The sequence below is a fragment of the Xyrauchen texanus genome, chromosome 8 (assembly GCF_025860055.1).
Source record: "Xyrauchen texanus isolate HMW12.3.18 chromosome 8, RBS_HiC_50CHRs, whole genome shotgun sequence".
NCBI classification, from domain to species: Eukaryota; Metazoa; Chordata; class Actinopteri; order Cypriniformes; family Catostomidae; genus Xyrauchen; species Xyrauchen texanus.
Window position 1 is genome coordinate 26,798,366 of NC_068283.1, and position 15,629 is coordinate 26,813,994.

Genomic DNA, 15,629 nt, shown 5'->3' on the forward strand with positions numbered 1-15,629 from the left:
TTTTCTTTCTTTCTCATTTATCATTTTAGTTACTGTGTAGTTTTATTTCTATTTTGAGCTATGGTGTTGGTAAAGTGTTTTCTTTTAACTTTTCTTTATATTGCTGTTATGCTTAATACTTATTGTTGTGTACTAATTTTGTTGTACCACACTGTAAACTGAATGTTCAAATAAAGCATTTAAAAAAAAAAAAAAAAAGATATATACAACGTTAGTGATAAACATTAACTTTTATTAAGTGAAGTCGATAAATGATCAAATGTCCTTAATTACATGATATTCAATCTTGTTTAACAAATGCCTGCAGAAACAGGTGTATAGAACATGGTATACAGACACCGATCTATATAGACCTTTTCAAAGACTGTGAGGACGCGTTTCCGCCTAATTTATCAGCGTAAAATCGCATTTTATATATTAGCCATTTTTACATTATTGAGTTTAAATGTATAACATTATACTTTGTGTTAAATTACCCTGGAATTAGTTTTAAAAACTGAATTACCACAACTACGAAGGGGTTTCTATGACAGCTGCTGAGAGAGTGACAGTAAATTTGTCATCTTCGCCAATCTGTCTTAATCCACTGCTCTCTGTTTTTTCCTCTTCTGGAATGTAATTCAAATGTAATAGTGGATTTTTTCTTTTGGTCAAGGAGCAAATGGGCAACTGAATATTTTCTGTGAACCCCCATACACTCCCATTCACCAATGTCAAATTTAACCTGCAAACTTCCAAAACCCTGAGTGTGAAAAAGGTAAATATCTTCTGGCAACCGTACACCTGCAGCATAAATGCTAGTGTTGCAGCATTGTTTACCAGTTGGGTTGCTAGGAGATGTCTCTGGTTACAGTCGAACAGCAGCAGAACAGTAATGGGTGTTTTCAAATCTGTGGGCGTTTTCAAACCATCCAATGAAATTAGAAAATCTCAATGGTTTAGATATGCCCACTGATTGGGAAAAGCCAATTTTTGTTCTGCAGAGATATAAATCTCAACCGCAGCACTGCAGTTTTGTTTCCTTAAATGCCAAGCATCTGGCAATGGAATGCACTAATGGTCGGAGACCTGAGATATCAAATAGGACTAGACAAATAAAGTTTGTAGAGAAACTCTGAGGTTGACTTGAAAGAGCCTGGTCTGAAAGTTTTAAAAGCTTAATTAGTTACTTCCACACAGACAGACAGAAAAGAAAGACTGATAGTCAGATAGATAGATAGATAGATAGATAGATAGCATGTTTTGGCACTTAGCATGGCGTTGCTAGTATATGATGTTCTGATGCAGAAATATGTGTTTTGCTTCTTGGTTGCTAGGCAGTTGCCATGGTGATACTCAAGTCAAATGACACTTTGTGATTTGTTACTTGGTTTGCTAGGGTAACCCCATCTAGCTGCTAGACGGTTACCAGAGTGATGCTCAAAAGGATCCTTGTTACCCTGGAGTCAAATGAACAAAACTGTAAATCTCTAAAATGTTTTGTGCATAGATATATTTTGTTACTTGGTTGCTAGGGCAGCCCCATCTAGTTACTAGGCAGTTGCCAAAGTGATAGTCAAAAGGCTCCTTGCTACCCTGAGTTAAATGAAAGAAACCGGAAATCTCTACGATGTTCCTGGTGCAGAGATTTGTGATTTGTTACTTGGTTGCTAGGGTAACCCCATCTGGTTGCTAGACAGTTACCAAAGTGATACTCAAAAGGATCCTTGCTACCCTGAGTCAAATGAACAAAACTGGAAGTCTCTACGATGTTCTAGTGCAGAGATATCTGATTTTTATTTGGCTGCTAGGGCAACCCCATCTGGTTGCTATGCAGTTAGCAAGGTGATACTCAAAAGGCTCCTTGCTACTCTGAGTCAAATGAATGAAAAAGGAAGTCTCAACAATGTTCTAGTGCAGAGATATATGTTTTGTTTTTGGCTGCTAGGGCAACTCTTCTGGTTGCTAGGCAGTTACCAAAGTGATACTCAAAAGGCTACTTGCTACCCTGAGTCAAATGAAAGAAATTGGAAGTCTCTACAATGTTCTAGTGCAGAGATATATGCTTTGTTATTTGGCTGCCAAGGCAACCCCATCTGGTTGCTAGGCAGTTACCAGGGTGATACTCAAAAGGCTCTGTGCTAGCTTGAGTCAAATGTGCCAACCTGGAAGTGTCTACAATGTTCTGATCCGGAGATATCCCTCTAAACTCAATGGATGGATGATGGATGGATGGATGGATAGATAGTTAGATAGATAGATAAAGATTCGATAGAGTGGCCCAAAGTGTATTAAAAGATACTGATAGAATTAGATAGAAGATAGAAGAGCAGCCTAAAGAATGTTAAAGCCTTCTGTATGTGGCTCAGATTTGAATTTTATGCTGCATAACATATGCGTTATATGCCTCAGTTTATGGATGATGCCACTGTTTGCAACATGATTCGAGGTTTCTACTTTTAAAAACGACATTGTCTTTTGCAAAATAAACAAATAATTAATAATATTATATGGGCTATCTCACAATGATTTATAATAATTTACTCTCAGTGAATATATTTTTAAAAACCCTGTTATTCAGTTAATACAGCCATGAGTTTCCGATGCTGCAGTAGCATACATGGGGAAAAGGTCATAGCAATGAAGAGGCTATTCAGTTGTTGTTTACTCAAAATGTATCTTTTATTAAACCCACACTGAAAAAAAAAATGACATGTAATATTTAACCCAAAAACATAGGTAGCAATTTGTAACAACTATCAAAAATTGTATTGGGTAATTTTAATTTATATTAATTTGATTTAAGTTCCTTGAATTTGAATGGTCCATGTGGATGAATTAGTCTTCCTCAAATCTGATGAACATTCCTCTGTAACTCATTTTATCTACAACTTCTGTACAGAATGTTTCACAGTCTTTTCGTAAAAGATCACTTAAAATAAAACAAATGGTTGTAACAATTCCCTTGCCTGAGCATGATCAATACATAGCCTATCATTTTTATAAAAATGTGTCCTACGAGTGTATAAAAGCTGCTTTATGTTTCAGTGATGCTGTATAGTCTTATGATCAAGAAAAAGATGAATAACTTTATGATATTATATGTGGAAGGCTAAATGAGATTTATATGGTTGTTTACTGATTTTGCACTTCCTGCTGCATGTGAACAGTTATATATAATTTATCAGGGACCCCACAGTTATCCATCCACTTTTTATTTTTGTATTACAAAAAGTATATTTCATTAATCTACCAGGTTTATATTAATCTCCATTTCATTTTATCGCATACACACAATACATGTCAAATAATCTGCCTAAAGTACTGATCAAAGCTTTCTGATGTTTCTGAATGAGCTGCCAACAGATGTTGCTCTTGAGCAAGTCAAGTGGGCTCAAACTACTGTATGTACCAGCATGTGTGTCTGGCTTCAATATATTTACTGCTTTAATATCCATCCATCCAATTTCTGTACCGCTTATCCTTACTGGGTCATGGGGAATTTGGTACTGTTGAATGTCTTACCTCTTCTGTGCTTTCTGAGTCAGCTGTTCTGATCTCTGCAGCACTGGGGGGAAAAAAAGTGTACCAGGGCCACATTATGTCATTACAATAATGTCAACCTGACCTGAAAAATTATTTATGTCCTGACTGGTAGAATGGATTTAATGATGTAATACATACAATAGGTACAATGGCCTGTACCTTTTCTTTTCCTTGTAATATTTGCTCTTCAGAACTACTGAATCAAAACCTACTAAATAAATACAGTATTAATGTGAGAAATGTACAATTTTAACCACATTAAAGTTTTCTGTCTTATGTTTTCACTTAAATTGATAGTTTTACTGAAGTACTGCAGTTTGAATCCATCTCAATGCCATTACTCGCTTATCAATTTCTTTGCTGTAAATGAAATTCTTGTACTAATTTTTTATTTGGTACATCTTTCCATTAGATTACCTCAGGCAAAATGACAACTGTTTCCTGTCCACTAGCATCACCTTGCCCAAAAATGCTTCCTACCAAAAACTTTTAAAAGTTACATTTGGGAATATAAAGACAATTACTTAATATGGCAAAAATATGAATATAATTTGGTATATAATTTTTTAGAAATCCAGATTTCAAGACATTTGTCACATACCACTGTTTTAAATCTTTTAAAGACCAAGAGTTGTGTACATTATATATATATATATATATACACATAAAGAATATTACACATAACTTTATTTCATAAAATAATGTTAAATGTTCACTGTAATGTTTTCGAAGGGCTGGATCAAACCCTCTGTGTTCCCACAGATACATTCTGTTTGAGAGAAAATGCCCACTCTGAAGGTTTCTTTCCAAATCCTGTGATTGTAGATGTATATTTAGATGTGGATTCAGTTTTTAACCAACATGAACAGTATGTATAATTGGTGAATATCATCTAGGTGACAATAAATTGTACTGCTCATTGGAAGAAATGTATAACGAATTACCTTTATCTCTTCATCTGTCAGAATGTCTTCTACTTTAACAGATTCCAGGATGTCATCTCTGTTTAAAACAAAAGCATTGCCTAAATTTCACCTAAATCTGTACATGTATTACATATCACATACACCATAAATTACAAAATAATTGTTTATAATTGTATTGATATAACACAAAACACAACTATAACAATTATAACTTGATTTCAAAGGCAGCCATGGGTCTGACATGTGTAATATTATTCTCACAAATCTAGGATAAGTTTGCATCCACAAAAGAAATCCTTTGAAGTCAAGTGCCCCTCCACACCCGCACACTGAAAATGCAGCCAGTCTTTGCAAGTTGTGCATTGCACCCTATTGAAACACAGAAGTGGGATAACTTTACCAAGATTCCACAATACCTTTTGAAGTACTATCAAGGTTGTCCATTTGAAAACAATTCTTAATTGTTTTTTTTACTTTTAGTCATAGGTGGCTTTGCTATAACTGACCTTGTCATTCCTGTTGACCTCATGATTTACATGTATGCATTTTGGCAGACGCTTTTATCCAAAGCGACTTACAGAGCACATATTACAGGGACAATCCTCCCGGAGCAACCTGGAGTTAAGTGTCTTGCTCAAGGACACAATGGTGGTGGCCGTGGGGATCGAATCAGCGACCTTCTGATTTACAGTTATGTGCTTTAGCCCACTACACCACCACCACTCCCTGATATAACACTTCATTTTCAGCTGCCTATGGAGCAAAACAACAGACTTTGATCAACCCACAAACCACACATGCACTGAGGAGGAAGACAAGCAGCTCAGTATCAACTCACAGAACACACGAAAACTCCCCAATTAACCATAAAAGAGTCCTGCTGTGTCCACTGTGGAGGATATGTCACAGTCCAACCTTGAAGGCCACCAGATAACCTGAAGACATTTCTACAAAATAAGGTGGAAATAGTTTATTAAGTTCATATTATCACAGTACTTTTCCAAAGCATGGTATATTTTTTATGTAATGTGATTCTCCCTTACCTGAGGAGGTCCATGTCTGATTGACATACAAAGTAACACAAAGCCAGTACTCATTGAAATGTATAGTAATTTACAGTAAAATATAAGAAGGTAATAAATAGAAAGTGAAAATGAATGAACAGTGAAAGTATAAAAACATTAAAAGAACATGGTAACATTTGAAACCATTAAGTAATAATATTTTGGAAAAATTGTTCTGAAATTTCTTTATACAGTGTAAATAATGTTTATTACAGTTTATGCAAAAGGAGATTGTATTAAAGAGTTAGAGCACAAAAATGCAGAAGGTGGGTTCACATTGGTCTTTTGTGTTGTCACTGTGATCAGCAAGTCTGTGGATCCAAGGGCTCTACAAGAAACATATTTTGGCAGCATATCAATTCTAAATCCTGGGGGTTAAGTACATGACTTAAAGAAAGATATTACAATCTTAAAATAGGCTATATACTCAGAATAACTGCAAGACAAAGCAATAACATAATACAGAACTGGTGTGTGCTCTTTTTCCTGTTTTATCCAACTGTAATACACATAACAGCAAGGCCTAAAGCCTCTAACACCTTGTCATTTTGCGCTCTTCATCTAATGTACCTGTAGATGGTGTTGCAGGTTGTGGCACTAGACCTGCTGGAGTTTTGCTGATCAGGGTCTGAAAAAAGTAAAGGGCATATAATTAATATGATAATGTTTTAAACATTGAGAAGTAATAACCTTTTAAAAGACAGTAATATAACACTGCATATTTTATTAAAAAGATATCAGCCTATTCATAGAATGCACAATTTATTGGCAGCTGCCCCAAACAGAGGCAGGTCAATGGCAGCATAATCCTTTGTCAGTGGCAGACAGTCATCACAATAAGGCTCAGTCCATGGGCAGAATATTAACTGATGTCCAGAAGCACAAGTACAGCAGACTTAGCTTTTATAGCTGTATATTTGTACTTTTTTTTAACTTTACTTTTTCCCTAGAAAATGTAAGTATCAGCGATACTTCCTGCATTCTGGTGAATTTTTAATGCATTTGAATTTTAATGTAACCTATGAACAGCAAATCAAATTTTAGGACAAATATTCTTGGGGAAAAAGTAGCTCTTTTCGAATTGGTTGTGGTAATGTAATATTTTGTACCTGCATGTAGGAACCTCATATTGTAAATAATAACAATAAAAACTTCTTCTAAAAAGTATGCCAATAGATAAAGACTGATAATAGATAAATACTGTTGGGCCTAATATTTTTTATCATAATTGCTTGATAGTCCCTTACAGTGAGTTCTTAAAAGTAACCTATCACAGACGTTATTCTCTCATCACTGGGAAAACTGCACACGAGATCTATTGAAAAGAACTGATCCAATTGAATAAAATCTGCTTCAAAGCAAACAAAGTCTTAATAGGCTATTGAGTAACAAAATGTAGCTAAACAAACATCCTTTCTGTACCATCTGCTCATATTGAAAAAAGGTTAACCATTCATAAAATCAGTATAGTCCCTTATTGTGAGCAAAAAAGTTAATGTTATGGGCATGAATTAGTTAAAAGGACAGTGGCAAGAGGTGAACGACCCTTTAAATAGTCCAAGAGAAGATGCCTCGTAAATTCAGTGGCATCATCCATAAACTGAGCATGACACCGGAAATGCCACTGATAGATGCCGCTGCCCCGACTTGAGCTTGCTGTCTCTCGATTTTTGATTGTCCTCTGTGGAAAAGATATAGCACACTATTCGAGAGATCAGTCTGAAGGTCTGTGCTGAGTTTGGTGCATGTAACTTGAAAGATCTAGGAGGAGTTAGTGTTAGAAATCTTTGTCTCAGAAGAAGAATATTTATTTTAAATTGTAGATTGTAAGTAAATATCCCATATCCGACATGAATGGAACGCAGCATAGACGTTGTACTTCTTTAGCAACTTGTTAGCAACATACATTAAAAACACCCAAACACACACACAATAAAATGGCAGCTTCACGTTTGAGAAGGACTGTGTAATTTATGTTGTAAAACAAAACGTCTAAGTGTCTTAAAGTAAAGTTTACCACATACCTGTTTTACTCATAAATCCAAAACTGCCATTATAAAAACCCATAGATAAATCCAGAGGGAACCCATGGCTCGAAAATGCTAATTCTCTTCTGTGTTTTTGGACTACAACCTGAACAGCTCTTGCAGGTCCAGTAGGGGGCGGCCAACGGCAAAGACAAGACTTCAGGCTGCTCCCGCAAAGACATCTGGGCTTCTGGAGGACTGGCTTGAGCGCTTTGATTTCCGCAGTGCAGCGTGGGATAGTGGAAGAAGTCAGCGCAACAGACCCAGAGAAATGGTGAGTTGGGAAGGAAAGGAGCCCTGCGTATAATTTCATTTATGCGATTTGTTTGCCATTTCGACAGTGAATGTTTTGTAACCAAACCAGCTGGTGGTTGAAATAGCTATTGCGTGTAAACGCAGGCGTCACAGAGTTCTTTGTTTCGCAATATGTTTAGCAGCCTAGCTTACATTACCGGCTAAATCCGTCCAATTTGCTGTGTTATTAATTAGATTGAGGGTAAATTGCGCTCTATGGAAGGCCTGCTTAGCCAACATGAACCGATGGGTGATCCTTTCATTTCAGTGTTATATTGTTTTGTTTTGTTTGTTGTTGGGCAGCGCTTCTCCTGGATCCAAACGGGGGTGTTTATTTCATGACTGCCCTTTGATGTAGGAGCGGGCTAGTCTTGTCATTGATCATTTGGGCTGTGCCTTTCTAATGGACGTCCAGTGATTGAATCTAACGCATGATAAATGTAATGCGTGTAAATGGATTTGTGGACTCGATTGAATTGCAATTCGTTGCTGCATGTTTCTAACGCGGCGGCAAAAGGCTGTTATTACTACCTCCAGTTTACTGGTCCACTATTAGAAGAAAGTGGTTTGACTTCGTGTTTAAGGCTGTTTGGAAACGCAATAGTTATAGTTCTCCTTTTCTAGCCACGTTGAATGGTAGAAATAGTAACACGGTCGGCCTTCAGTCATGCTGTTTACATTATACAAACAGCAACACAGCAACGCGTTGCTTTTCCTAGGGTGTAGTCAGTTACTTGGTCAACAACTCAACACAACTGCTGCGGTCAGCGTTTTTATTCGTGTGTTGTCATTCATGTCCGTTATCCTTAAAGGGGCCATGACATGCCTTTTTGAAATATATATATATATATATATATATGTTCTTTGAGGTTCACTCATAGAATTAGTTTAGTTATTTGCACACCAAAAAAAAAACAGTAATGTATTTGTAAAATATGATGATTTTCCACCCTCATTTTGACCCTCTGTCAGAAACACTTGGTTTTGATGCTGCTTCTCCTGTAAGACCTGACAGTAAACACCCACTGTTATGATTGGCTCTCTGCTCTTGACTGACCTGCACTCTTTACTTGCCATCTCACTGCTCACAACTGCAGGGCAGGGCTATTGAAGTGATGAGGTAAAGTAGGTATTGTTGTGGGGGTGGTCGGATGCAAATGTCTACCGCAGTGTAACATCACAAAGTTGTTTTGGCAGCTTGATTTCAACAAATGCTCTTTTTCAGTGACAAGAAAATTTACAGTATGTTTTATATTACTACGACCTTGTATAAGTAAAAAGATCAAGTAAAATTGTATTCCCCATGTCATGACCCCCTAAGATGTGGATCTCCACAGTTGTTGTGGCTGATAGGTTTCAGCTGTTCACCATCTGCGTTTTTCCTCGTTATTTAATTTGATAACCAGCTCTGGTATGACTGTTTCACCTTTAAATAAATTACAGATTATACTACTGTTGAACCAACTTCATTAGCTTCATGTTTGCAACACAAGGGTGGATCCTTCTAGAGGTTTGGTGTTTAAAGATGACTGAAATCAGTGTTGTGTTGAGACCTATAATGTTCTGTATTCAGAGATTTGAATGCCACATGAGTTGAGACTGGAGGATTGGTCCCAATACTGATCATACGTAGTTAGTCACTGTAGGTGAGATGAGATGAGTCTTGATTGAACGATGAGTAATTGACTCCTTGTTTTTCCTCAGGATGTGTTTTTGATGATCAGACGTCACAAAACAACCATCTTTACAGATGCTAAGGAGTCCACTACAGTGTATGAACTGAAGCGGATTGTGGAGGGCATCTTAAAGCGTGCACCTGAGGATCAGAAGCTTTATAAGGTCAGCAAAGTAACATTTGTTAGAAAAATATCAGACATACAGTAGCTGTTTTATTCATTGAAAAGTTTGGATGGTTTTGTGGACCGTAATTACAATTTACATTTAAAAGATGTTTTTAAAATTGTTCATGTTCCCTGGTGAATAAAGTTGCTGTAAGCATTTTTGAATTTTTTATGATAAGACTTACAGAATAGGTCCCATACACCTGTCAGAAATCACAAATTGTGTGCCATAAAATATTCCTGCTCTCTCTGTGACAGCCCTAGGCTCTGTAAACATTGGAGAAAAACCGACACAGGCCACGGCCTATTTTTTTTGCTTGGCCAATCAAAAGACTTTGAGACACAATCTGCCTGTCAATCATTCTGCACTTTCACAGGGAAGCCTATTGACTTTATTCAGCCCTGCCCCTTTTCAGAGCTCAGATTTTGTCAAACATCCAGTTTGTATTGAAGCTACTGAGGAGAGTAGATAAAAATGGAATACATGTGGGAGCGCAAAGTAATTTTACCAAGAGGTAAAAAATGATACTAGAAAATGCTAGTGAAGTGTTTTGTTGTCACATTTGGACAGCTATGACACTGACTGTACTTTCTTCATGATATAAGTACTTTGGGATAGTTCACCCAAAAATGAATGTTCTCTCATCATTTACTAACCCTCGTGCCATCTCAGATGTGTATAACTTTCTTTCTTCTGCTGAACACAAATAATTATACACTTTCACTTCCACATTGTGGTGTGGAAGTGACTTTTACTTTCACATTCAGTCACCTACTGGTTGGGGCTGGTCAAATGTGGAGATTAATAGTAAAAAAATAAATATCAGTCTTTTTAACTCCCACACCTATCATATCCCTTCAGAAGGTATGCATTTAACCACTGGTGTCATATGGATTACTTTTATGTCTCTATGTCATTTTTTTATGCGGCTGATCTTATTTCTCCCTCACTGACGTATTTGTTTAACCTTTCTTTATTAACAAACAAAATCCCACTGATCTGGAAGTCAGCATTCGTTGTCCTCTGAAGAGGTGATCCTTCTTTAATGGACAATTATAGACCTATATCCAAACTTTGTATCATCTCGAAAATGTTGGAAAAATTAGTAAGTGAGCAATTGACACAGTATTTAAACACTCATAATATTTTGTCTATTAATCAATCCGGATTTCGTAAAGGCCACAGTACGTGTACAGCTGTTTTAAAAGTCTTAAATGATATAGTGGAGTCCTTAGATGATAAGAAACATTGTGCATGTCTTTTTATCGACTTATCAAAGGCCTTTGACACTGTGGATTATGATGTGTTACTAAAAAGACTTCGATCAGTAGGACTATCGGAAACTGTTATTTCATGGTTTAGTTCTTATTTAAAGGGAAGAACCCAATGTGTTCAGGTGGAAGGTTTTCAGTCAGATCCATTGGAGGTCGTTAAGGAGTCCCTCAACGATCTGTGCTTGGCCCGTTATTATTTAGCATATATATAAATTGTTTGGATTTTAATATTGAAAATACAAGGTTTCACTTTTATGCAGACGATACAATTATATATTGTTCAGATTCATCTAAGCAACAATCTGTGGCTTTCTTACAGTCTGCTTTCGATATGATACAAAATAGGTTTTGTGCATTAAAGCTGGTCTTAAATGAGAAAAAAACTAAATGTATGTTATTTTCGAATTCCAAAATCTCTACTGAGAATTCAATCTCTTTTTTGACTCTTCAGGGTAATCTGATTACATCAGTATTGGAGTACAAATACCTTGGTATCATTATCGATAACACACTATGTTTTGGGTCACACATTAAATATCTGAGGCAAAAACTTAAGAAAAAATTAGGATTCTATTTTAGAAACAAATCATGTTTCTCATTTAACGTGAGAAAGAAACTAGTGTCTGCTACCTTCTTACCAGTTTTTGATTATGGGGATGTAGTATATCAGCACGCCCCCTCTTACCTTCTTGTCTCTCTGGATGCTCTGTACCATGGTGCTTTGAGATTTATAACTGACTGCAGATTTTCGACACACCATTGTGACCTATATAAAATGGTTGGCTGGTCGTCGCTGAGTATTAGAAGGAAAAAGCACTGGTACCAATTGATTTACAAAGCTATATTGGGTTATTTACCCCTTATCTTTGTTGTCTTATTAAACAGAAGTCACCTGGTAATTACTCATTACGTTCTAAATCGACCTACAATTTGTGTGTGCCTTTTGCCAGAACTAAGATGGGTAAAACCTCTTTTAAATATGCCGTAGCATCGGATTGGAATCTTCTCCAGACTGAGATGAAGTTAAAAGATGTAGTATCTTGTAGTCAATTTAACTATTTATTAGATAATCATCTGAGTAAATTAAGTGTGTGTAAATGTTTTTAACCAGATGCATTTTTTTTTTTTTTACGTAATGAGATCTGATTATGTTTGTGTGTTGTAACTTTGATGTAAAATGTAAACTAAGCTGCTTATCTTGGCCAGGACACTCCCGAAAAAGAGATTTTAATCTCAGTGAGTCTTCTTTCCTGGTAAAATAAAGGTTATTATTTTACCTTCTGGTCACTATTCACTTGCGTTGAATGGACCAACAGAGCTGAAATATTCTTCTAAAAATCTTAATTTGTGTTATGCTGAAAAAAGAAAGTCACACACATCTGGGATGGCATGAGAGTGAGGAAATGATGAGGATTTTCATTTTTGGGTGAACAATCCCTTTAATTGTTATACTTGGAATTTTGTTTTATTAATAGAATAATTTGTGATAAAATAAGCAGCTGACTTGAAATTTCAAACAGTGGCAACTTGTACATGCAATTTCATGACATTTAAAGAAAATTTTACTTTTACAATTAATTTGTCATTCCCCCTTTTTTTTTTAAGTGAGAAACAAAGTTGAAATCAGAATATAAAATAAAACCTACAATTCTATTTAAAAGTTTAGAATTACCATGATTTTTGATTTTGATAGAAAATTATAATTTTCTGAAACAAAGATGGTTTGTGTTCAGAACCAGTTCCATTCTTTAAAAAAATACTGGAATCGTATGATCTTTTGGTTCCATCAACGGTTCTCCAGCATGCAATTTTCTGCCGATGTGGCTGGAACACCATCCTCAAATACTCTGCCAGTGTTTCCTATTAATCTACATCGTAAAACTACGCAGTTCTACAAGTGTATTTAATTCCCAATCGAACAAGTCTCGAGCTGGCTCTTTTTACAGTGCGAAACATATGTGCTTCTGGTACAAAATAATTATTCAAAGGAGCTGGTTCTTTTGAATCAACAGCGCAAAACATACAGCGCTTTCAGTATACAAGTAATCTTATTCTGATGTACAGGTTATGAATGTCCAACTCTAAATTCAATAAAAACTGTTGGAAGTCTCACAAGCCTGAAGTACAACATTAGGCTACAAATCACAGTCTAATCTGTCTCTGGAACTGTTATTGTTTATTTAATGATGACCTGTGTCTCTACTAAATCAAGCAGTGCAGTTACTGACTGGTTGTTCATATGACAATATATAGTTAAAGATACACAAGTTTTGTTGTAATAAGTGGAATTTTATAAAAAATTATATATGAATTAATGAAATGTGCCATCACATTTTGTGTTTGTTTAGATTTCTTTATTTAAAATAGAGGAAGTATCTATTATTGGATTGTATGTATGTCTCAAAGTCTGCAAACACACCTTTTACAAGAACTGTATGAAATCTGTAATGATCTCATTATTTGGGAACAGACTGCAGAGGGTAGTACATGCAATAAGAATCGCATTTCTCATTTCTAAATAATACGTTTTAAAAAGTACTGAAAGAATTACAGGAATCATTAAGGAACCAGAATCGTTAAGAGGAATCTGAATCATAAACGTTTTCAAGCTACTCTGTATGCATGCATGTCTTTGAAGGGCAGGGTTTTGGAAAGAGGAGGTATGTCTAATTCAGTTTGGTGGAAGTGGCTAATATCGCTTACATCACTTTTAAATTATAGTCTAATTGTTTTTCTCTCCCCAATTTGGAATGCCCAATTCCCAATGCGCTCCAAGTCCTCGTGGTGGTTTAGTGACTTGCCTCAATCCAGGTGGTGGAGGACAAATCTCAGTTGCCTCTTATCACACGGCTTGTCGAGCGTGTTACTGCGGAGACATAGTGTGGGTGTGGAGGCCCACGCTATTCCCTGCGACATCCACGTACAACTCACTACGTGCCCCACCGAGAGCGAGAACCACATTATAGCAACCATGAGGAGGTTACCCCATGTGACTCTACCCTCCCTAGCAACCGGGCCAGTTTTGTTGCTTCGGAGACCTGGCTGGAGATAGTCTGATGACGAGCTGAAGAACTTTACAGCTCTCCTAGTACAGTCCAAAGATTTTGTAGTGATGTAGTGATTATGTTTTTCTCAAACAGATCAAACTTGTACTATATTCTATATTCTCTTTATGTCCTCCAGGATGACATGTTGCTAGAAGATAATAAGACTCTTGGAGACTCTGGATTCACAAACCAGACAGCCAGGCCTCAGGCTCCGGCCACAGTAGGACTGGCTTTTCGCATCAGTGGTGAGTCCTTATTCTTTCACTAGCCTTGCATCCCACTGAGATATTTTGTAATTTGCATAATGTATTATTATTTTCATCACAGAAGATGCTTTTGAGCCTCTAAGAGTAGAGCCCTTCTCCAGCCCCCCTGAGCTTCCTGATGTTATGAAGCCTCAAGACTCGGGCAGCACTGCCAATGAACAAGCTGTGCAGTGAAGGAGGAACGGACGATAAAGGGTGGGTGGGAGGGATGGAGGGCGAGAGAAAGGCGGAAGGGGTGCAGAGTTTCCAGAACGGCAAGCATAATGTGTTTTAAGATTGTGGTGTGTATTTAGTTGAAGGGGAGTGGAAGGACGCATGAGTGAGAGTGATCCATGTGATATTGTAACTTTTTCAAGTATTTGAATCGCTTTCCTGTTACTCCTTACCTCCCATCAAGCACTAGTAGCTTACTCTCACGATATTGTTGCAAACCCTTCCAGAATTCAGTCTCTGCTCCTCTACATATATTCCAGCAATCACAATGCCCTTGTTTGTTTCAGGCACATTTTGATTTGTTAATGTGTTCCCCTCATTTATGAATAAATTACTCATTGGTCAGACAGCTGTTAGTCACCTGTCTAAGGTGGTTATATATCAGCATATTTAAACCAGTTCTTATTTAATTCATGCAGATGTTCTGTTTGGAGAGTTAAATGTTTGTGTGATTTTGATCTGTTGGGGTGGGGGTGGATTTGTGTTAGTGGCTGTAAGGTTATACAAATGCCCACTTTACTGATTGCATTTACAGTATGCTGTTGTGTGTGTTTTAATGAGTATTGATATAATTGTTCTTATTTAGATCTGTCATAATTTTATCTGGGCGCAAATGCCACTGGCTGAACAGTTTTATGTTACCGATTTACTATAGTGTAAATGGACGTGGAACTCACTGAAGATCAGAATGGGCATGGATGCAGTCCCATTATACCTGCATATTAGTACATGGCACATGATTGAGATGAATTCTGAGAAACAGTGGTTTTATTGTAAATACATTTTTCCACATGTGTCATTGCTTCTTGAAGTATGTTTTACTTTTCTTTACAATTTTGTGTTGGAGTTTAAGTATTGACAGCTTGTAATTCCCTGATTTTTAAATTAGATCAGGTGTGTGTGCGCGTGTGTGTGTGTGTGTGTGAGAGAGAGCGCGAGCGTGTGTGTGTGAGAGAGAGAGAGCGAGCGTGTGTGTGAGTGAGAGTGTGTGTGTGTGTGTGTGTGTGTGTGTGTGTGAGTGTGTGTTTGAGAGAAAGATAGTGTGTGGCATTTTTAAAAAATGGTGGAAAGACTCACTTTAATATAAACATCGGTACGAATGAAGCCTTTGGCAATAGTTGCTTAAACAAGTGAATGTTTAACGAAAACGC

The 15,629-nt window shown here is 36.8% G+C and overlaps 1 protein-coding gene and 1 long non-coding RNA gene across 2 annotated transcripts; one reads left to right on the forward strand and one right to left on the reverse strand.

Annotated features, from left to right (window-relative positions):
* Positions 1–1,479: 1,479 nt before the first annotated feature.
* On the reverse strand, positions 1,480–7,784 carry LOC127647936 (uncharacterized). Its single transcript, XR_007971115.1, has 7 exons — positions 7,540–7,784; positions 6,086–6,143; positions 5,290–5,843; positions 4,958–5,204; positions 4,713–4,820; positions 4,470–4,527; positions 1,480–4,338 (listed from the first exon to the last, which is right to left on the reverse strand). It is a non-coding gene; the product is annotated as an uncharacterized LOC127647936 (long non-coding RNA).
* LOC127647934 (elongin-B-like) lies at positions 7,686–14,466 on the forward strand. The gene is made up of 4 exons (XM_052132466.1): positions 7,686–7,816; positions 9,541–9,675; positions 14,136–14,244; positions 14,327–14,466. The coding sequence occupies exons 1-4, from the start codon at positions 7,814–7,816 to the stop codon at positions 14,437–14,439; spliced, it is 360 nt and encodes a 119-aa protein (XP_051988426.1). The 5' UTR covers positions 7,686–7,813; the 3' UTR covers positions 14,440–14,466.
* The last annotated feature ends 1,163 nt before the right edge of the window (positions 14,467–15,629 follow it).

Coding starts and splice junctions, on each gene's coding strand:
- LOC127647934 (XM_052132466.1), top strand. Junction 9,676..14,135: donor AGGATCAGAAGCTTTATAAG/GTCAGCAAAGTA, acceptor TATGTCCTCCAG/GATGACATGTTGCTAGAAGA. Junction 14,245..14,326: donor ACTGGCTTTTCGCATCAGTG/GTGAGTCCTTAT, acceptor TTTTCATCACAG/AAGATGCTTTTGAGCCTCTA.